Source organism: Psittacula echo (assembly GCF_963264785.1).
Source record: "Psittacula echo genome assembly, chromosome: 7".
NCBI classification, from domain to species: domain Eukaryota; kingdom Metazoa; phylum Chordata; class Aves; order Psittaciformes; family Psittacidae; genus Psittacula; species Psittacula echo.
Window position 1 is genome coordinate 35549327 of NC_137740.1, and position 24299 is coordinate 35573625.

General features: G+C 36.1%; 1 protein-coding gene across 1 annotated transcript; it reads right to left on the reverse strand.

Moving 5' to 3' along the window:
- Positions 1-777: 777 nt before the first annotated feature.
- On the reverse strand, positions 778-24299 carry SERPINI1 (serpin family I member 1). Its single transcript, XM_080623437.1, has 8 exons — positions 23782-24299; positions 22221-22451; positions 19372-19566; positions 18306-18510; positions 11726-11823; positions 4975-5061; positions 3583-3672; positions 778-1800 (listed from the first exon to the last, which is right to left on the reverse strand). Exons 1-8 carry the CDS (start codon positions 24029-24031, stop codon positions 1724-1726), a joined length of 1233 nt encoding a protein of 410 aa, XP_080479563.1. The 5' UTR covers positions 24032-24299; the 3' UTR covers positions 778-1723.

Sequence of the window (24299 nt, forward strand, 5' to 3'; positions counted from 1 at the left end):
TGAAGAACCAACCCTTGTGTCAAGGGAGCTGGTTTTACCTTCAGGGAGACTAGTTCTACATGTTGATAAAATTACTCCCTGCTCCTTTTTAGAAGCACTCGCTTGTTTTCCCTCCCAATCATAACATTTCTAGCTATACAGAATAAAAATTACATTTCTTTTGTCTAAATTTGAATACAAAAACTGTCTCACCAAGTCCAGACTATAATATACAAAGGGCAGCACCAATACATTAAGGAGCTTCATTTTTTCTTCTGTGCAACAGAACTAAACAATCCAAGGAGGCAGGGCTAGAAATGTGTTCAAATGTCCTTTCTGAGGGAGTGTAATCAGCCTCCATGGAGAACATCCATCACTTTGCAGTTTGACCTGCATGAGTTTCATCAGCATTATTAAAAAAAAAAATAATAAAATATTGTGTCAGATTTTGGAAGTTCTCCTTGCATGAATAACTTCAGTAACAATATCTATGCTGTTCTGAAGTGATATATGCCACAGAAGCCTGTAACTAAAGTTCAGCCAATACACATTTGTTCCCATAGAATTCAAAATAGGAAACTCCTACTGACTGAGAAGAAACCCACTTATTATCCAAAAGTTTGTATTTATGATATGTTTCAAAGCAGCTCCTCCCTTCTCTTCTCCTATTCTCTCTTACCTTTTTAATAAATTCTGTACACTTTATATTTGCACAGTGAGGCAGGAATAATTATATGCCTTTCAGGTGACAACTGGTACTTCTCCTCTTGTAAATGGAAACAACAACTAATTCCCTTGCTAGTATTTACTTGAGTAATGTGTCACTCTCTTCTCTGTCACTTTATTCGCAATAAGTTAGGGAACAGAAGGATTACGTTGTTCCTTTTGAATTTATTTATGAATAGAACATTTTTAGACACTTAAAATTATGGGGTTTTTTTTGTTTTACTTGGAAGAAACCTCATTCTAGATCTCTGAAGTGAGATACTGCAAAGCTTAGGTTAGAGTAGAACAACAACTTCTGGGGAGAAAAGTACATTCACATGAATGACATTACTATTCAACTATTTTAGTTCAGTCACATACATAGCTATTCTACACTGACTAGTCTCAAATATTCATGCAATCAAATTTTATTGGCATCAACAGTTATGGAAGGTCAACTGCAGAGTAACATGCAGGAGCATTCATAAAAGCAACATTTCAGAATCACATGTGAGAAAGTTCGCACAAAGTCTACCACAGGTTACGTTATAGAATAAAACTGACTAGGCTTAAGTTGTTCCATTAACTTTGATGAGACAGTGTATTGCAGTCTGTTTACTATTTTTACAGGAAGAGATTACATTTTCCAGATGTAGGTCTTCAACACTATAAATTATCATCAAGGCTTGCCATTTGCATTATTCAAAGCTGCACACATTCCACTCCTGTCTCACTGATCAAATCAGTCTTTGGACTGTAAAAAAATTACCAATAATGGATTTGCATTTTTTTGCTTTACAATTCTTTAAAACAAGAAACAGTTGTTGACATGTACACAATTTTATTTTAAGGACATGACAATCACAATGACAGAAACAGGAGCATTACTGTAATACTGTAAGCTTTCCTCTGGAAATTGATTTGCACAGTTAAATCTGAAAGCATTTTAAACAATATCTTGGGGAAAAACACAGATAACCTTAAATATATTAACTTCAAACTTTATGTGCTTATCTCCTCTTTTGGTAGCTGGTGGCGGTTAAAGCTTTTCAAAGTCATGGCCACTTGCACTCATTGCTTCAGGGTGCATTACCCTTCCCATGAATAACACAGTACCTGTGGAAAGGGAGGAAGGAAGGGAAAATGTCAGAACCAAAAGGAAAAGTTGAGGCTGTAAGATGATGAATATTGATAATAAGTTAGAGAGCATGTGATGCACAATTTTTATAGGAATATAAGCCTTGGAGGACTTAGTAGCCATGAAAGGCAGTGGATCAATATCCCTAGAGAAGAGGACCTTTTTGTATTCAGAACTGATAGAGGACAGACAAGAATATGGAAGTCTTCTGTATTTCAGTGCCCCTCTGCTTATTCTAAAGGCTTGATTGAAAACCCACCACAAATCAACACGAATGTTCACTTTCATTTCAATGGTTTTGATGAGGGCCTATGAAGTGCTGTCCCTGACATCTTAGTGGTTATGACACAGTAGGCTAGGGTGCTTCAAAGGTGGCAGCTGACCCTAACTGAAATGTGAATACCTAACCAGAGTAACCTTATTGACCAGTTCTGACCCCCACATGCCTGCTGGACAACATTCCACACAGAATTAAAAGTGAGCCCCAGAAACTCCACACCAATCAGTTAATGATTAATAGATACTTCCTGTTCACAGATTTAGTCCACATAAGAGCATGCAACCCACAACAAGGAATACATACATAAATACTGCTCCTCTACACTGTTTAATCACCATTTACATCTTTCCTATTTTACATATTTCTAACCTATTTAAACACCGTAATCAATCATGAACACTTAGGGTATTCTTGAGAAAGAGTAACCATCACAGATTGTTTTTTCAAAATGTTTCTCATCTTGGATGTCTAAATTAGCAAATAGCTTTCAGGATTTAACTATAGTTGTTGGCAATTCCTCTTTCTGCATGCAACAGCAACCCCTATGAACATTAAGAACTGCATAAAAACTACCAAGCTCTACTCTGTTCTGATTTAAACTTTTCTTTTTGAGGAGAATTTTGTATATTGAGTAGGGAAAAGAACATATCTCCTTCAGAAACATTTTTGCTTAATTCTGTCTACAACAGCAGTGATCCTCAACTTAGATTTGGTTAAAAACACTTTAAAAGCTGGTATCATTCCTTGTACACAAATGACTCTACCTAGTTAGGCTGTAGAGTATTACTGCAATCTAAATGGATTAACATACGTTGATATTTATGATAGGGATCTCAAATATAGGAAAAAAGCCCTTCTAACTGAACCTACCAGTTTGCCTATAGAAAATGCAACATACTGGAACACACGTATGATAGTTGGTGGGTGGGTGCATAGTAATCTTTTGTCATCCAGTCACATGCACCTCATTAAAACAAATTACAAATATGAAACTAAGGAATTCCTTAATCATTGCCCATTTTGCTAATGAGTGCTGTTCTATTCCCTTGCTTGCCACAGGATGCTTCAAGAGCACAACAGAATTATTCATAGCTGTAATATCTGTCTATTATGCAAATCACTTAGTACCAGGAACATATCTCATTGGTCTTACTACAGCCAAGCTCTCACAGAATGCATGATTATGGATATTCAGGGCAATAACACTTTGTTCTCTGAGGAAAAATGGTGAATATTTCTTCTCTGGAGTTTTTACTCACATAGTTGTGAATATTTTCCAGGATTATGTCAGATTTTGGTATCTTACTTGGAGAAGCATTAAGGAGACATAGAAAAGGTGAATCTTTCAATATTGGGTATTTTAAGGCAGATCAAGGAAAATTCATTATATAAGGCCAGTTCACTGATCAAAATATGTGATTTTCTTTTGTATATTTGATGATGTACTGTGAAAATGCGGAAGAGTCTGCATTATTCTCACCTGTTCTTCTGTTTCTGACCAAAAAGAAAAAGGGATGGTCAACTATAACTTGGGGATACAGCACTGCCATTCTGCTAATGGCAATCATTCCTAAAGGAAGAAGAACACAGACAACTTGTTAAATATCACTGCACATTCTCCTACTCTTCATGAGAGATACTTGTGGAGCTCATGAGCAGCCACTGAAGTCCCACACTCAGCACTAAGCACCACCACGAAATATCATGAAAAATCTAACTGAAAACAGGAGAGTCTGATAGATAAATTGCATGCCTATTTATGCTTTAAGAAGGATTAACAATAGAGTGGCACAATTTCCCAGGCTGAAGTAAAGAGCTTAAAACTTTAAGATCCAGAACTCTAAGAGGAGTTATGACTCCTACTCATTTGTAGAAAGAAAATGCATTACATTAGACAGTACTGCTGACCTGTTTTAAACAGCTCCAAGCCTGCAGTTGATAGTAAAAGCTAACCTTTAATAACTATGGAATATGACAACTAAATGGGCTGATCTTGAAGCTTTGCGCTTGAGTCTTTAAATAATGCAGAGTTATTTACTTTAAATAATGCAGAAAGTAAAAATAACTGGAAATCAGGCAGAATTTGGCTCTTCATTATTTTTATTTGGAGATGCATGGATTCCTCCATGACATTATTATTAGTTCCCAGTGCTTCATTTACTTTACATTTTCACTGCAATGATAATAAAGACTCATGCATGCCCGTAATCTCTGTCCATATTAATGTTAAAATTTAACACCGTTACTGACATTCATAACCAGGGAAGTAATTCTTCCTTTCTTCAAAGACTGGTACAAGTAGAGACAATTAGAAATCACCTAACGATACATATTGGCAACTAATGTAACTTATTTTCAGGAAAAGCATATGATAACCAAGTAAACCAACTACCTGGCATCCTAGCATGAATATGGCCCAGCTATGTTTCTGCACTTAGTGCTTCAAATCTTACATCTCTGTGTACAGGCTTATAAAAGTACAATTGCCACAACTCTTATTCTCCTCTTAACTATTCTGGATCAAATGCCTCTGGCCATCTCAATTACCAGATAAAAAATTATGAATGCGGAAGTTCCGTAAAGAAAATACAAGCTGCAGTCTGCACCCTCCTGACAAGCAGAAGCAAAGTAAGGAAGGTTTTAATCTTTCCACAGAAAAGAAACATTGCACAACACGCCTCATTAAAAAAAAAAAAAATGCTACCACTTTTAATTTCCAGAATTCTCTTCTGAAAAGCAGCATACTAGTTATGCTGTGTCTTCATGCTACATGCTATTTAGCCCTCCTGCCTGTACAGCAAGTCAGTTTTGAAAAATTACCTAACACAAAATAACCAGACATGAGATTTAGTTCTGATTTTCAGTCAGGTACCTGAGGCAGCAGCAGCTTCTGATCCCTCCTCATTAACTTCTAGAAATGCCTTGTGGAATGCCTTTGCAAGGTAAAGTTCCTTGTTATCTGGAGAAGAAAAGGAAACATATTTCAAGTGGCTCAACAGTAAGACTGAAGTATTTAAAAAACCCCACAAACACTGCTAAAACCCCCCAAACTATTACTCACCTTCTGTCCCAAGTAGGCAAGTACAAGAGCTTCGTACACAGCAGTTGCATTAAAATACCTTCTGCCAATACTATTTATTATACTATTAAAATAGCACCATTTACCTCACTGAAATTTGTAGCCCTCTCCTACAGTATGGTATTAAAATAGCTTGGCAGTGTCTAGAGCACCAGCGTACCAGACAGAGTAGAAGACAATCCTTTAACAAAAGATTTTAAATGCAAGTACTAGGAAAAATTATTATGACATTATATGGCAAATGTGTGTAACAAACAATTTTATTTCTGCATTAGGTGCAATATAAACTTCCCCCAGCAAAATTAGGTATTTTCTCTCTTGTAATTATATTTAAAAGAAGCTGCAGATAAATAGTTAATGCAAAAACTGCCATGGAACTAGGCGTTTTTCAGTTGTTCATTTTCCACCCTTCTTTGTCAGTATTTTATTTTTCGTCCAAGCCTACTCCTGCTTAAATTCAGTGGATGTTTCATTATTTTTCTGTAGTGGCTAAATGATCAGATCTATTGTAATCCTCAGGAACTTGCAGGAAGCAAGACACGTAACACCATTTGATCTGTTTGACTAAGTTTAATAAGTAAGACATAATAAGGGTTAGCTATAAATTTATCGTACCTGCATAAAATCCACAGTAATGACAGAGCACAACTGGCAGTTAAGAAAGGAATAAAGGCTTTCTCAACAGGGAGATATACAACCATGAAAATCTAATCTAATCACCCCAGTGAGACATCTTTGTATCATTGTGTATTTCTGATCCTTCACAAAATGTTAAACACCAAAACTAGCTGAAGGCTGACTAAGAAAGAAAAGCTTGGGACTATTCATGCAATTGTTACCGTTTATTTTGGCTCTCAATGATAACCACTAGTTCTAATACTAATGCAAGCTAAAACCATAAGAGACAACAGTTTAAAATGTCTCTTCCCCAGCAGATCTCATTACTCCTACATACACTCTGAAGCTTCCTAGCTCAGCTGCTTAACTTCAGTATCAGCGCAAAAGCCCAAAGTCATTCCCTTTGAGATTGTGTGTAGTAAAATGTCCTAGAATCCTAAAAACTGTAGTTCTAGGCTTCAGTTCTAAACCTTCACTAATGCCATCTTGAAAGCTAGGATAAAGTTTCAGCTGCAAGTTCCAACTGCATTACTTTAAACCAAAGGATTTGCAGCATCTACTTATCTTGAACACTTAACACAATCCTCATAGCTTTTGTCTCTGTAACTGTTAATAGAAAGGCCACCTGAAAACACAACTTGGTTGCATTCTAGCACTAACACCACCTTTAAACCTCAAGCATTACCTGTGAAAAATAAATGACAATCTAAGTAAATAGTACAATCAGGTGTTCAATAGTCATCCCCTAAAGCTTAAATTCCATTATGGACCCATTAAGACTCAAGTTTTCGAAAACTGTTTCAAAAACAAACACTGGATGTGCAAGAGTACTTAGGTAATAATGGATAGATACCCAAGGCAAAAAGGGCAACAGATCCACAAATTGGAATTCCTGTCGTGCATGTCTCATGCTGTGAGAGTGTTGCCTTTGTGGACATGCCAGTTATCAGAATTATTTGTGAGTTTACTGGTCAGTCCTACATATTTCACCTTCTATCAAGCTATATTTTGCTATCCTTGCATGAGTCCATTTCAAAGCTCTATTAAACATCTGAGCTATACTGCACATACCAAAAGAAAAAAAATAACTTTGCAGCCTTTATAGAAAAATACTGGTTTGGAGTTCCTTATCTTAAACCCAAATAAAATTTTGTGTTTAATAACAGTCAAAAAACTACCCACTTTGCTTAATCATGTATTGCGATCACCTTTTTGATTACAGCACTTAGGCCTGCTCCTGTGACCTGTAATATTCACAGCCATACTCTATATCTTATTATTCCTGAATGCTTTATTTTGCATATTGTGGTGGTGGTTATGGTACTCCAAGGTATATTTCTGGTCAGAACTCTTAGTACCTCAGAATTGTGGTCTCCATCTGACAAGTTTATAGACAGCATAAATGTTGCTAATATTTGCCACCACATATAATAGTAGGCTTACTTTTAAATATACCTGGGTATTAATAAAAAACAAAACCAAACAATAACAAAAAAAACACCACAAAACCAACATTAAACCAAACCCACAAAAAACAAACCACCACCATCTTGTTGACAGGAACACAGGAAGTGCCACTACAGACGAGACGAGTATGTCCAACCAGCTTAGCACACTCTGCCAGTGACAGCATTGTTGTTTCATAACAAGGTTCAAGAAGCCTTACAGAAGAAAACTACAGCACAACTTAGAAGAGAAAAATATCCTCTCACCCAGCACATGCCTTATACCCTAACCCAAGTTTCTAATCCACTGAATATACAGAATGCCTTTCTTCAGTGTAGTATAGATGGTTTTGATTGCTCTGAAGCATTTTTTTTTAATCCCACCAATCTCATGACTTCAAGGAATACCCAGTAATGATCTCTGTGGTTATGTTTTCCATAAGAGAAATACTTTCTATTTGGTTTTAATTTGTTGACTTTCGCTTCATCGGATATCTTTGCTCTTGGATGGTGAAAGGAGTAATTCCACAGCCCACTTAACTTTCTCTAGATTCTTCCCTTTATATTGCCACTATCACATCCCTCTTATTCATCTCTCCCTGAAGTGAATGAGTCTATTTTCCCATCAGAGCATAATGTCGTCACTGAGTATTCAGGTAGTTTTCTCTTTGTTCTGTTTTATGATTGTCAAATCACTGACTGAAATACCTCAATATCATATCCATCTTGTCATTATTACACATCTTTTTGTTATGGCTGTAGCTGGATAAGGTGGGGCTTACCTGAGTATCTACTAACACGTCATTTTTCTCTAGTAGCTTCTTTGAATCTGGATTTTCATAAGAACCAATATGATTTGACTGTTAGCATCTCAGAAAAGTCTCTTGGAGATTTAGTATCAAAGTTTAAGCTTTCTGCAGGACCACAGCCTAGATATCCATTAACATGTGGGAGTAATCTGAAGCTTACTTCTAATGTACATGACTCCGTTAGCATCACACTTCATTTGTCATTACACTCCATATGCTTGCAAACTCCTACTCACAGCTGCCAACTGGTTGCTCTCAAGTCTCATTTTAAAAAGGAATGCAGGTTTATTGGCTTTTCTAGCTTAGGCTGTCCCAGAAAAGTTATACGTATATCAGTCAAGGCTTCGAAGAGCTATTTACTGATGCTCTTCTAATTACTTTATATTATGAAAGTAACTCATTAATATCACTGTGCTGCTCACAGAAATTCAGGTCACCTTCAGGTTAAAGGTGGCTGTCATTTAAGGTGTTATACAACAATAAGAAACACTATAAACATTTGAAAGAGAAGGGGAATTTCAGTATTTAAATTAGTTCAAGGGTAAGTCGCAAGTGGTGTCAAAATACTCAAATAGCAAGTTTGCATGCTGTGCAAATTATAAAACCCCAAATACTAGAAGTTGTTTCAAGATTATTTTGTATGCCTGACAGAATTAGAGATACAAGCAAAACCTGTTGAAGTCTTTTGCTGAAAGTGAGAGCCAGAATACATGAATTAGACGGCCAAATAGGAATGTCCTCCTACCCACCAGTGTTAACTGGCAATTTCTGCAAGAGGATAACATTTAAAATGTGCATCTGGATTAATACTTTCTCTTTGGCTGCTCCCAATCTAGACATCATGGGAGGTAAAGCTGACTTGTCTATTTCCATTTTTTCAGATTGAGTGCAAAAAGCAAAAAATTCTAAATATTGAAAAATAAGTCTGTAATCCTGCAATTCGATTTATATCCACTAAACCCACATAGAATTTCACTGAAGTCAACAATCTGTGGCTGGATCTGATTGTAGGATTACAGCTGTTGTTGAAATTGCAGGCAGCTTTCCTTGACAATAATCCAAAAGCAAGAGCAATGGGAGATGAAGGAAAGTATTTTAAAAAGCATCAGAATTTCTCAAAAATCTCCTTAGATTTTTTTTTTTTAATGATTTGTTATCTTCCTGAATTAAGTGTCCAGACAAACATTTTGTTCAAAATGTAAACCTTGCATTTAAGGCTTAATGAAGTGCCATGAAGTTTCCAGAAGCCTGACACTGAGATGCATGTAAACTACTGGCTTCATACTTCCCTGTTAACTGACGTACTATCCACGTATTTGTAAAAACAGGCTTTCAACATTTTTCTTCACATTTTTCCCCCTTCCTCTTCCCTCCTCATTTTACATTGTGAAAGCTAGAAATAGGATAATTATTCTGTATTTTAATTACTTAAAATTTAATTTCCATAGCTTCAATAGTAAGGTTTTCATTAAAGACATTACTTCAAAAATATGTTCTTACTCTTAATCAATGAATGACCTTTTCACCACCTGGCAGCACCTGCCCTTTTAAGTGAAAAGCAAGAAAGTTACAGTACCACTCAAGAATTCTTTCTGTACAGTGCTGTACATTGCTTAACAAACAAGTTAATCTTTAAATGGCAGAGGCGTTAATTCAGTCATGCAAAACATGATATTTTGATTTTGTACAGAACAATTGTCAAAAATGTAAAACATGAAACAAATCATTAGTCACGTGGATTAAAACACAAGCACATTCCAATCTTTCTGCTAGCCTCTCCATCACAGAATTAGTCCCCTATGTAGAGGTGACTTTTACATGACATTTTATATAAGAGACAAACACTGACTTGGTGGTTCAGTCTCAATATGTATTCTCCATTCACCATAGTACTTTTCCTCCAGTAAATACTTTTCCATACTGTCCTGGGTTCAGCAGTAGCAGTCAGTTTTTCTCCTTCTTAGTAGCTGTTCCAGCACTGTGTTTTTGACTTTCACCCTGGGAACAGAGCTGATAACACCGATGTTTAGACTGACCAAGGACTTTGTGAGTCTCATGCTCTGCCAGGGAGGAGGAGAAGCCAGGAGGAAGCAGGGACAGGACACCTGACCCAAACTAGCCAAAGAGGTATTCCATACCACAGCACGTCATGCCCGGGGATGTAACTGGGAGCTACCCGGAAGGGCACGTGCTCTTTTCTGTCGGGCTCTCTTTTCCGGCGAGCGGTATCGTATTCTCTTCCCTTGTTATTTCTCTTATCATTATTATTATTGGTGGCAGCAGTAGTGATTTGTGTTATACCTTAGTTACTGGACTGTTTTTATGTCAACCCGTGGGAGTTACATTCTTTCAATTCTCCTCCCCATCCCTCTGGGAGGGTGGGGGGGGAAGTAGACTGCATGGTTCTAATTTACAGCCAGGGCTTAAACCACGACACATATATAGATCAGAATTTATTCAAAAGCTTACTTTTATTTGTGGTGGCAGAGAAATTGAAGGTTTTTTTCTTCAGAAAAATGGTATTTTTTTTAAAGGAGGATTTTTCGTTTATTTAAATTCTTTGTGCATTGTCTAACTCTAGCTTTTCCCACAATTCCACTGGAAAAGTGAAAGCGGCAAACAGTGGAATAAGCTACATGATACACTATAAACAATATTTCAAACTTAGCAAAAGTTAAAACGATATGAAAATCGCAAATATTTCTGCTGTAGATTTTAAAGGAACACTTGCCTTCATTACCACTACTTTGAATAAACCACCCAGCTGTGTTTGCTTCCAGAGACAGGCAATTAAGAACAGGTATTTCCCATCAGCTAAGGGTCTATCTGGCCAATTGGGCACTAACCCATAGAGCACCATACAGGGAGCAGTATATAAGCACATATTACAAGAACAATGACAGCAATTTCACACAGGCACATGCTTCTAGATAGAGAACAACTTGGTTTACGAAAATTTAGGTGTAGACAGACCATGCTAAATACACTGCTTGTTGGCTACCTTTGATACACAAAAGTAAAACCACTTAGGTGGTTTTGGCAGGCAAAGATGACTCAATTACCTTTTGTGCCACTTCAATAACTTTTAGGAGGTATTAAAAGCATAAATATCTCATTTCCACCTGAATTTCTAAATGTATTGAATATTTTAACTTCTGAAAATAAAGTGTTGTCAATATATGTGACTCAATTGCTTTTATCAGAACTCTTTCTTTCCTATGGTGCTTTTATAAAGCAGGTATCTGGGGAGATGACTACAACAGCTTAATGCTCCTAAGGCTATGAACAAACAGCCTCTGGAGATAAAAGATGACAAGAGCTTGTTGTGTGAATCCCATTTGCCATCAAGTCACTGAAGACATATATTCCTTCAATGTGGATCTGCCTCTTGCATCACATTATACTTTCACTACATTTTTAATGAGATTCAATTCTGAAATACTGAGAGTGAACTTTCTCAGGTCAAAAATCTCACACCTCGAATACATCCCCCTGATGGTTTTCTCTTCTGTCTCAATAGCTCCTACAGTGAGCACACTCTTACACCATACAAAAATAATGAAGGATCTGAAAACTGCCAGCAGGTTTTGGTTCGACCTTGTTGATTATCTTTAGGTGATTTGAGTACTTCCGCATATACTCCTGGGGACAACACAAGAACCTCTTTCTTACCAGACATTGCAGTGAGGTCAGCACTACTGCTGAACAGCTCTGTAATTCCAAGACCTCTCCAGACATCTTTCAGATCAATTTCCTGTTCTACTGTGAACCTGTAGAATTTAATAGAAAATTACAAAAAGCCCAGACATAAGCAGAGCTTATTGTTATGACAATAACAATAGTGAGGTAATGACAATTGAAACACTGAGGTAAGTAATGTAAAGTAGGAGATTCAGTGTTAGTACTACAGTGACACACCTTCTATAAAAACACTTCAATTTAATTTGCTCCTATGGCTCAATTCTTTTTTTTCCTAACGCAGAAGCAAAAATATGCTAAGGTTATGTACAGCCCGTGACGATAAAAACTCAGTGCAAAATTACAAAGTAGCTAATGTAAATGTTTCCTTCGTATACAACAGGTTTATTATAAAAACTGAATTTACCTGTACACATACTAGAACAGAATATCAAATAATGCAAAGGACAGCACAAATTCATGAAAAAGCTGTTGGCAAAGGAGTAGGAAAGTAAAAAGGATACTCTTTTTGTTTAGACAGTATAAGCAAAGACCAGCAGTTATGAACATGAATATAAAGCATTTCTGACTCAGCTTCTAATTACTTTTGTGGCAAAACTTTAATTGGGTTTTGATTGTGAATAAAGAACAGGGAAAACAAATAGTTAATGCAAATGCACATGTGAGTATAAGCTGGCAGGACTTCAGGGTTAGCTTGCAAGGCCATGTTCTAGGCTATGTTATTGTGCTAGAAGGACAAATTGAGATTTATCCTGAGGGCAAGATTTTGGTCAAAAGCTTATTCTGTTTATAAAGACTGCTCTTCAAACATTGTAAGTTATGCCTAATGTAAGACAAAAAAAACCCCAAACAAACAAAACAAAAAACCTCAAGTCTTTTGTGTGTGGCCAGAAACAGACTGGAGAGCTGGAGAAACAAAGAAACATGTCAGAATTATATTAAAATAAGAACTGTAGCCCCAACCAGAAAATGCTAGAAGTCTACAAATACAAAAGACTAATTATAAATATTTGTTACAGGTGAGTTATGGATTCTCTGTAGAATTATCAAATTATTAGTGATTTACATTTGCTGACAGTGACTGGTCATAACTATACAACACAAAATATAGTCCATCAGGTGTTGTTACAGATTCTCCAGCGAGCCATTCAGTCAGAAACAATTCTGCAGTTACACTGCAGTCCTTGCTGACAGGTCTTATCCGTGCTAGAACCAAATAAATTAATAGGTGCTTCTGTGCAATTTCCTTTTCCAGGATTAAGCTTCCTCAGCTACAAGGAAGAACATATTCTTTTCAGGAGAAAATATAGCCAGGACTCTGAGCAGAGAACAGCTGATGAAAAGCTGTGTGACACCTTGGCATGTAAAAGCCTCGGCAGCTTGAAAAAGAATAATCCGGACATCAAACGGCAACTGGATAAGAGTCAAGTGCATCTTCCTCACTTATAACATTTACACAGAATAAAAAAAATCTAATACAGAATCTACATTTGTAATGAACTTAGAAATGCCATTAGAAGCCAAAAATCTATGATGGAATAGATGTTAGTCATTAACCAGAGAAGAATTTTATGCACGTTAAATAAGATCTGGAGATAGTTCAGGATCGATAAATCACTGGTGGCATTGCAAGTCTTTGTGTACCCAGTCCATATGAATTCCAGGATATGCCTGGAATAAAATCAGAAGGACTAATTCTTGTTTTATTCTTTTGACAGCTCTCAAAAGAATCAGAAGAGACCAACAACGATTTATGCACTGGAGGAAGCTTCTCATGGTGTTCTGATATATGCCGCATCAGTGTGGCAACATTTGTTTTACAAAAAACCAAAAAACAAACAAACAAACAAAAACCACCAAAAGAATCAAACCCAAGAAGACATTACCTTAATGAATGAGATGTAGGTACTCACGTGAGATGACGTGAAAACACCCAATAGGATTTTACAAAATGAGGATGTGCCCTGTTAGATTTCTTCTCCTAGAAAGCTCTGGACACACACACTACTGGTTCAAAAACTATGGTCTCAAGACGTTATCCACGATTTTAGCTTCAAGACACAAACCTACAAGTTGCTCACTCATTCAAATTTCCTGGTTTCTAGGTTCTAAAACTATAGACCAGTTTTAACTCTCACTACACACTTGTAAAGTATGCCCAAATCTATTTTAAAGACTTAAGTAAAAACCCTAAGATAGAAGAATTGAGATTCTATTCCTAATGCTAGTTAGAATTAACCAGTACAGAGGTCCTGACTGTGCACACTGAATAAATCCAGAGTGAATAAATCCAGAAATATTTCCTTCTACATTAAAACTATATTATAACATTTTGAAAAACACATCCAATTGTATCTACCTTACAAACAGAACAAAAAAATGCACGTTAAACTGTATTTTATAAAAAATTCACAGTGGTATATTTTTCCTTTTTTGGCTTTTATTTCAGCACAGTTAGTATTAAATGTATTAAGATGAGCAAAGGTCTCTACAATATCTATAGAAGTGAGTTTCTACTTTTTATGCAAATAAAGGACACCAAAAATATCACATCGGCTATATAAATACCAAAATATCCCTTTACAAAAATAAAACTAATTACTTCCCTTCTCCCCTTTTGTTTTTGTCATATGGTAAACCCCCCCACTCTAAGCCACTATTTAAACCAGTATCTCCCTCCTTTCTCACATGCTGTGAAGCTCAGCTAGAGTAACAGATAAGGTATTAACGACATCTCAAATATTTTAGCTGACATCAGAACTATCCTCTTTTGAACAATAATAATGCTGCTTTACACTTTGAAATTTAATTTCAGGCTATGCAATCTGACGTAAAAATTTGGTATGAGTTATCCTCCAGTCATATTTGGATTTCTTTGCATTTCTTACAGACAGCAATGTAGGTATTCAAAATCAAAGCTGACAACCTAGAACACATAAGAGACATTCAATCTCATTTCCCAAGTCAGGCATTTACTGTACCTCAGACTTTGGAAATGCCAAGCTACATGATACTAGTCCTGACACATGATTATTTGCTGTGTTTGTTGCATATAATAAACCAGCTGGTCATACGTTTTTGACAAACAAGGTGCTTCTGATTTTAAAAATATTATATAAAAAATCCTAGTTTCAATACTAGAAGTCATGGAATAGTTGCAACTGGGAGCATTAGAAACTACAAAGGGAATTCTGAGAAATAGACACTGAAGAAAAGATGAGATATTTTCACCATAGGACCAGAACAGAATGACTAGTCTGTTGAGTCAAGAGGAGATCTTCTATACTTAAGCAGTTCTAGAAGGTTCATTAACTCTTTTCATAGAATCATAAAATCATAGAACAGAATCATAGAATAGAATCATAACATACATGTTCATTGATGTATGCTTCAACAGACCAGAAAGGAATTAATAAAGGACAGCAACTCTGCCTACCAGGTTTTACCCAAAGTCAAGGAGAAGTGGACATCTGAGTTAGCTCTATATTTATTTTTACGCTGTTCATTTGTAAAGTCTCTCTGCTTCCTACATGTAAAACGAAGTCCAAACAGCTTAACAAAAATACTTCCCTTGTTTTCCCCCATCTTTGCATCTCTCCCATATGAAACAAATTACAGAATGAGATGCTTAGGAAGCAGAATTAGAGTGAGAAACTAACAAACAGTTTAGCACAGAATTATGGTATTTTCATGAAATTTAAAACTTACACGAACATTAGATTAAAATGATGCATTTTTGTCATTGACAGTCTCCTTAGTTATGTATCTGAACCTTTAGGTTTTGTATAGGGTATTATCATTTCAACATCATCTAAGGCATTTATATGGTATTTTAAATGTAAAAAAAAAAGCTAGGTAATCATTATGGAGAGGTGGGCATACTGTAGCAATCCTTAAGATATCTGCAGACTATAGCACTGTTATTAGATACTAGTTTCTCCTATGCTCTTCAAATAATTTTTGTTAGACAGCTTTGTAAATTAGATTCACAATCTGTTTCACTCCTATGCAAAAAGTGGATTAAAATGTTGATCACTTTAGTCTGGGTTAAGCTGGAAACAATGATTGAAATTAAAATGAGAAAGTATAATTTAACAATTCTGTACAAATCTCTCCTTTGCTATTAAGAGGAATAGTACACAATTTCATTTGCACACAGATAAAGCAGACAGAAATTGGAAAGTTGTGATTAACTCTGCTTCTGCTTTGGCTAGTCATCCAGGTCCTATTACAAATGTTTAAGTTTAAAAAATGTTCACTTTATAATTGGATAGCATCTTTCAGGATATAAAAATTTAATTTTATTCCACTGCTGCTTTCAATTTCTCAGTGGACATAGCCTGGATGCCACATTTCATAACACGCCTTTCTGAGTCAGAATATTAAATATTTATGAAGTTTTTATTTAGAGGATTGATAAAATCCTGTAGATTACCTCTGAATCCCTAACAGAAATCCCAACATGTTGGGAGCATGCAATTAACGTTTGGATTTTTTGTAAGGGAACTGCAGGTTTACGAGACGGAATTTCAAGCTCATGATAGTCATCTTTTATAATTTGAAAATACTGATGGTAATCAGCAACTGGTTGTAAGTTTTTGCCTTTTTATAGCCCTAATTCAGAAACACATCAAATTTTTTGAGATTCTTAGGTAAGAGTGACAGACTAGCATGTGGATGGAATAAATAATGACATTGTATGACCACACAAAACCTAGGCCTCAAACTCATGTCTGAGAACCTGCTTACAGAGAATCCTGGAGCCTCTGCTTTTGGTTAAAACCAAATAAACCCCCAAACTACCTCTACAAATTTAATTCACAATATAAACATAAATAACATGTTTTCAATTACATTCATATATTTAACTTTAGATGTCGGAGCTTGTTGAATTTGGAAGCTAATTTTTATGGATTCCCTATATAATCCATGCAGAGACTTCTGTTGTGAATTTCACACACTAGAAATTCTTTGAGAGAAGACGTCCAACTTCAGCACCTGATGCACAGGCTGCGATATGCTATAAAAGGAAAGCTTAAGGGATGAAAGAACCCTCATATTTTACCTCTCATTAACATCTATTAAGATTTGCCCAAGCCTGCAGGAGAAACGCCCTTTCCCTGTATCTTAGTGGACTGTTAATAATACAGCTCCTGGGACCTGAAGCTCCAAGAGAAAACCAAATCAAAATCACAGGAACAGAGCACAGTTTGCATAAAACCTGCAGTGCAGCTCTTTGCTGCTCTCCCCACTTCTTCAAAGTAAATGCTGCTTAAAAAAGAATTCTTACTATGAGACAGTCAAAACCAGCCCCAAAATGCTGCTGCTCCCTTGCTACTCTGACACTAAGCATAAGAGCTTAAAAGAGAACTCAAATTCCACCTTGAACTTGAATTGGAGCATGCCTCAATGGAGTCCATCTCAACCTAATTTATCTTGGCTAGGCTTGTTTTATTGTGCTCAGCTGCAGTTAGCTTCTTCAAAGTGGTCTGAAGTCCCTCTAAACTCTGCAAGTAACCTGGCAACAAAGAACTATTTTAGTGATTAAAAGAATTCACTTAAAACTTGGGGTTTTTTTTTGTGGTTTTCTTTTTGATTTTTGTTTGGTTTTTGTTTTTGTTTTAGAAAACAACCTTAACCTAAGAAAACATTATTTCAACACCATCTAAAGCATTTTTAAGTGCTGTCATATACTCACTGTACAGTGCCAAAAAAGTAGAATAAATAGAAGTGATCCACATCAAACTCATGCCATGTTGCTATACAAACACTTTAATGAAATCATTATGAACCACTTGAAAGGACATCATGATCCAACTATACATTAGTGACATTTAGTAGTAAACAACTCTATTACTAAGTCTAGTATAGGGCAAGCATGAAAAATACTTGAAGGCAGATGAAAACGAATTCTGGGCAAGATAACTAAGAGACAGATGTGAGCAAATAAGTTATGGAGCATACACAACTTATGTCTACAAATAAACTGACAGAAGTTGCATCCCTTCTGGTAGCAATATCTTGCTATTCTATTGCTCCTCTAAGAAAAGAGAAAGCATCAGTTATTACAACTAAGAAAACAGACAAAAGACAAATTGATTGGAATTACTTCTCAACACTCAACCATTTGTATCTACACAGACACATACCATTAGAACTTTTTAAATTAGCAGCATATAGAAATCTAATTAGGAACTAAATGAAACACTTTAGCTTTTGTTAATTCAGACTTGCAATATTTCTATGGCTCCTGTCTGAATGGAACTTAGCCATAATGAGTTCTGCAATACTCTGAACATCATTCAGAATGGCTATATTCCCAATGATGAAATTTTCCTTTCTAGAACTCATATATGAAAGAGATGCAAACACACAGTGCTCATCTGTTGCTCAAACAATGATCACCCAGCACCCCTGGGCTTTATTGTCAAAGCAACCTTCATGTGGTTGCTACCTAACTGCAGGTTTGATCAAGGTGTTCAAGTTACTCTGCTACTCCGATCAATTTGAAGGCAGTCTTTCCCCTTTTATTGACATGGGAGCATATTCTCACCTTGGTAAATATACTTCCACTTTTTGCTTCTTTACAGAATTAGCCCATTCATTAATCAATGAGGCTTTAACCAGTGGTTCCAATGAGACCAGTGGAACTTCCTGTCTGGAAAGAACGATCATCATACTAATCTCATCTCCCTCATACGGTATTTCCAGAACTTGATAGATACCACCTGCTTCGTTGGATCCATCACTGAACTCTCCTACAAGAGAAAAACAACAACAACAAAAGCTAGTAGAAGTATTTTCTTTTGTTTTCACTGGAGACAGCGAAAAAAATGGAAGGCTAATACTAGGCAGTATTTTCTAGGTATAGAACCAGAAGTGACCCCCTTTTTTCTGTATGAAATTTATATTGGTGTCTTCATCATAAGATTTGAGGCTTACATCTGCTTTCTTACAGAAAGAAGCAATCACACAGTTTGTAAATTATCACACTTCTGAACCTATTACCTAACTTTCATTGGTTAGAGAGAAGTATGAAAGTTGTTAAGGCTGCCAAGACTTTCATGGAAACAGGCAGAGGTTTTCTATTCAAGAGAATTTTTCAATGATGAGACTGAGCAAAATACTGCACTGTAGAACTCATTTGGGGTTCAAGCTCGAGATAAAAATGATCCTTAGTTCTGCTGTTCAAAGAACCCCTATTTTACTTCCCTAATTTACTAAGGATATTTACTAAGGATACTACAACAGTAACAAGCAAACATTTGTTTAAATATTTAGCACAGAACAAGAAAAATATTTTAGAAAGAAGTAAGACTAGTGCAAGAATTGTAAAGAGGTTAGATTTAATGGATAAGCGTTCTGAAATCCATCATGTGGCATCACACACATACCTAAAAAGTAATCAAGAAAGCAGCATCTATAAAGAGCTCTATCTAGTTATAACGCACAAGAACACACACTACAAAAAGACGTCAAAACCAGAGATATTTCACTGGACAAACACCACATTTAAAGTTCTAGGTGAAAGAACAGACAACACCACAAATGAGTATTACTGCAATGTATCTATTCAGGATAGATTTATTAGCTTTAAAGCTGCTAAGGCTCCAACTCACCATAGTAAAACTCTCCCTGCTGGTACATCATTGGAATCTGCACTTCACTTTCATCATCTTTAGTGAAAGAAAACGTTCTTGTATTTTCAGGTCTGAACTGTGATTTCCAATTGCCTTTAAAGTAGATTGCGTTGATGAGAGCCAAATGAGTTGGAGAACCAAAATCTCCTGAAGACACAAAATCCTTGATCATATCTAAGAAAAAAACCAAGCGTCAGTCTGCATATCAAATTGACCATTAAATGAAAACTTAAGACAGCTTGAAAAACGCAAAAAAAAAAAAAAGCTGTGCCACCATGTAATTTCCAATTCAGATGTTTCATTAAATCTCAAACTGCTAGTGTTTTGTAAACCTAAATCACAGTGTAGGTGTGTAAACCCTTCCATTAAGTACATGTTAAGTCAACTGTTTCTTGATCACTACTTAAATATACACACAATGGAACCAAGCGGAAAAGGGGTCACATAAGGAATGTTTGTACTGGTGCTATAATACAGTTCAGCACTACTGTCTTAGCATCAAAACTTCTACAAACTCTGGCTCCAATCCAAAGAAGCACTTAAAACATATGCTTTATTTAAAGTGCATAAGCGTACCCATTGGAACCTTCACCTGGACCAATTCTGAAGGAAGCATTCACTTTCAGTAATGTCCTACCGATTTCTAAGTACGGAGTAATTATAACCCCCCCCCCCAAATTCATAGCATTTGTTCTGCTGACATTAGCTCTTGGAAAGCAAAAAACCCCAACTATTTAGCATCTGCACTATTCATGGGAGGTACATAAGCTGAGCATGGCAGCTGCTTTGCTCCTAACTCCCAAGTCATTTACATCAGAATACAGTCTGTTACCTGCTTTAGTTCATCTTAAATGGCTTGCTTTTAAGCAGAATAATTTAGACTTGGTTAAATTTGGTGCACTGTCTAATTTGTCACTATTCCTAAAGAATTACAGCTTACTTCTGAAAGCTTTCTTGCTCACTTCTATTTTTAACTGATATTGCAATGCAAGGTGTTAAAATAAACACATTTCTCAGATTATTACTTCTTAATCCATGGCTTAAAATACAAATTAATTCTGCTTTCTGGAGCATATGACACTAACTGCTGTGAAATTTACGTATCAAAGGGCAGTACTTCTTCTGGGTTCGCTGTTTGTACTTCATTTTATCTAGAGCATTTTTGGAAATGAGATGTGACCAATACTGCTACACTCATTCTCTGACTGGGAAAGAAAAAACAAAACCACAAACAAACAAACAAACAAAAAAGGATTAAGAAGGAACACACTTCCAATTTTTTCTATTTATATTTAATACATCATATTCCCTTATATTTTCAGTCACATCTTGTTAATACACTAATGTAACACTAAGAATTCTCCTGGCCAGAAAAACCTTTGACAGTTATATTTTCTGCTCTGAGCCTCCCATCATGCTTAACACGCTGGAATTGGAAACCTGCCCGTCTTGCACCCCTTTTCTAATGAGAAAATGAGCCTCTACTGTATGAGCTGGCAGGCAGGAGAGAATGAGATCTAGTGGTCAGAGGCCAGGCTGAGGGACTGTTACTATCACAACCCACCCCTAAGAGACCCATAGCTGCCTTTGTTAGCTCTACATAGCTCCTTCCAGGGCAATGGTTACGAACTCAGTCAGCACATGGCAGGTGTTAAGTAGAACTCTTGCGGTTCCTTCTAAAAGAAAGAATTCCACTTTTTCTTCAGATAGACACCATGTTTCTCTGAAAACACTGCAATCTACTGCATTGCTTACATTCCCTCTATTTCTGTAACTTCAGAGAAAGGGCAGAATTTATTATGAATATAGTAGCTGCTATTTTTCCTTAGAAAAAACAGATAACATTCAAAATGAAATAAAATCAATATATAAGGTGTTTTTCCACTTTAGTGCCATACATTTCCATTAAGCATTGTGGACTCTTAAATGTTCCGACTAAATGGTGCTGTGTTAAGTCATTATAGAGGATTCCAGTACCTTCACATTTACAAGGGTATAACTGATGTTAGAGTGAGACTCCTGTTGAATTACACTTAAAATATCAACCCCCAGAGCATGTCAGATGAAGTAGAATGCGATAATGCTCTGATCCCCACAACAAGGGACTAACCTCACTCCCATACCTTGAGATTCTGCATGTATTCAGAAAATGTCACTTATTTGGGATTCCACAGATGAAGCAAGACCTAAATCATGCAGATCTGAATATGCATATTTACAACAGTAATTTTGTGTTTACTCCCCTGCTGCAATTTTTTGTTGTGAAGCCCTGTCGACAGTTCCTCGCATTGGAAAAGATTACATTACAGGGTCTGATTTTGTGGTTTAAAATTATCTTCTGTATTCCTCTGTATTCTGTTCTTACTACCTTGTAACTGAGTTTCTTAGAGATCTACTCCAGCCATTCAAAGCATACACCAATAACCCCTTTGTAGACAACTTGTTTGCAGTTAGTAATAGTACTTACCTAATTTTTTGTAATTTAATACCAAAATCAGTATTAAAATATCATTAAAAAGCCTACCATTAAAACATTCTCCTTCAGTAAACGTTACAAGTACTTTAAGATAGTAGACAGGTGAAAAAAATATTCAGATACTACTACATGATTAGCCATGTCTAATATTACTTAAGAGAGATCTTTCCTGTACAGGGAGAAAAACATAATTTCACAAAGAACTGACACTAGAATTCTTTTTATGCAAGGAGATATTGCAGTCTCAAACAGAACATATAAAAGTCAAGGCAACAATTCAACACCACTGTTAATACTTCAGAAACACAAACACTTACTGCAGGAAGTATACAAAAGAATCACATGGACTTACTATTTGTATGGTTCTCCACCCATTTATTGATTTGGGCAGCTACAGCTGCACTTTGGCTGAAATCTACATTCTCTACTTCAGCTCTAAAATATTTTTTCACCAGCTGCAGAAATTTGTCACTGATATGAAATCCATTTTGCACATAGAGAGAATTAGCAACATTCAGAACATAATGACTTTCTTCAGTAGCTGCCATATCAGAAAGGTCCTTTAAGAAGGTAAACTCTTCACCTGAGGAAAGAAAAACAGATTTTCTGTTTCAGAAAAGGAAGGGGTTTTTTTCTGCTGAAGTTCGCAGTCTTTTTTGCAAACACCTTGAGATCTGAAAGAACAATCTACGAGGCACAACATGTTATTTAGAGCTTATTTTTTTCTATTATCTATAATTAGCATAATTAATGAGACATTTGAATCCCATCACAGACAAAGTTATCAACAGTAATTCTTTCAACACCAAAAGAGGAATTAAAAAAAAAAAATTAAAAAAAATCATTCTTACAAGTCACACTTGTATGTCTTGTGCTAAGGAATAATTTATTAATGCATTAGAGACACACTGTGGAACCAAATATGTGCTGTAGTCTCCACAGAGAGACATCATCTTGCAGTGGTACTGTTGAACGTATCTTGAACACTGTATTCAGAAATTCCTCCCCCGGATCCTTTTACCAAAGACTTAGAAGTCCAGCACATTATGTGAGTAAGAATTATCATTCAGGTTTCAAACCAATTACTTTTATATCAAAATTAATAGAAATTGCCTCTTCCAAGCAATTTTTTTGCCATTCACCGATATTGTACATTTGCAGTCATATTACAGTCACGTGCACTAACAGTTGAAAATAATATTCAGCACTACATCCAGGTCCATGAATTATCTCATCCCATACTACAGATGGGACAGCATGGTAGTAATGTTCTCTGCTGAAGAACTGAATCCTGCTTCTCAGAAGGGCTGATGGGAACACAAGGCATATTGTACTGAAATAGCCACAATGCTTATATTTCCTGATTAGCTTGTGTATCTGTATGGGACATTATACAATGCAGAAAGAACATTAGTGACACAGAATTAGGGTAAAGAACCTACAGGTTCTACTTACAAGAACCAAACAATTTGTGTAAAAGTAAGAGATATTTTCAGTTAAATTATTATGCTTTTCATATTTTCTTATAAGCAATATTACTGGAACTACTACTTTCCTTTTCCGGCTTCGTTATAATCAGATGTTCCTAAAAACCTTCTTATAACTCTCTCAAGGCAAAGGCAAGCTTATTTCGTAGACAGAAACCAAGATCAACAGTCACCTGCAACCGCTTCAGGTTGCTCAAGTGCAAATTCAGGTGCCCAAGCCAAGCACCTGATGTTCTCATCTCTCAGCTTATGCAGAAACCACTAAAGGATGCTTCAGCATGCTCAGGCTATCAAACAGGATGCCAAGAAGCCTACTGATTAATAACCCATGGACATGACCGGGCCACTTCCATCATTGTTCAGGCATTGCCATCTGTTTCTTTCAGATAAAAAGCTCCATAGTAAAACATGATTAAAAGGACTTACCATTTTTTAAGCTGTCAAAACCCAAGGAATGCCGAATTTCTTTCAGAGTGGTTCCATGGGCTCCAAGCTCTACCATTCCCATGGCTATTGCGATGCTCAGAGGAGAGAAAAGAATATTCTCATCTTCTCTTGCAGCTCGTAGCTGATTGTAAACATTCACAGAAAGCTCAGCAATGGTTTCATCAGGAAAATTTATCTTGAAGGCTTTGCTTTGCAAAGCAAGCAAAGACAACAGTCCAAGGAAATACATGTCTTGAGATTCTAAGATCTGCAAGATAAATTTTAGAGAAAGTAAGTTAATCTTGTTTAAGTAATAATATATTCAACTTGAGAAAAAAAAAAGAATAGTAAACTTTTAGTCTTAAATCTGTGGGAAAAAAAACCCTAACTGGAGTTCAGTGCATGATTCAGTTATTTGGAAGCAACACTAACAGACATACTGTTCAAACAGAAGTAAAAATCTATTTACATAAAAAGGTAGAATACTTCATTATGGACCTAAAAGTTTTTCAAGTGTT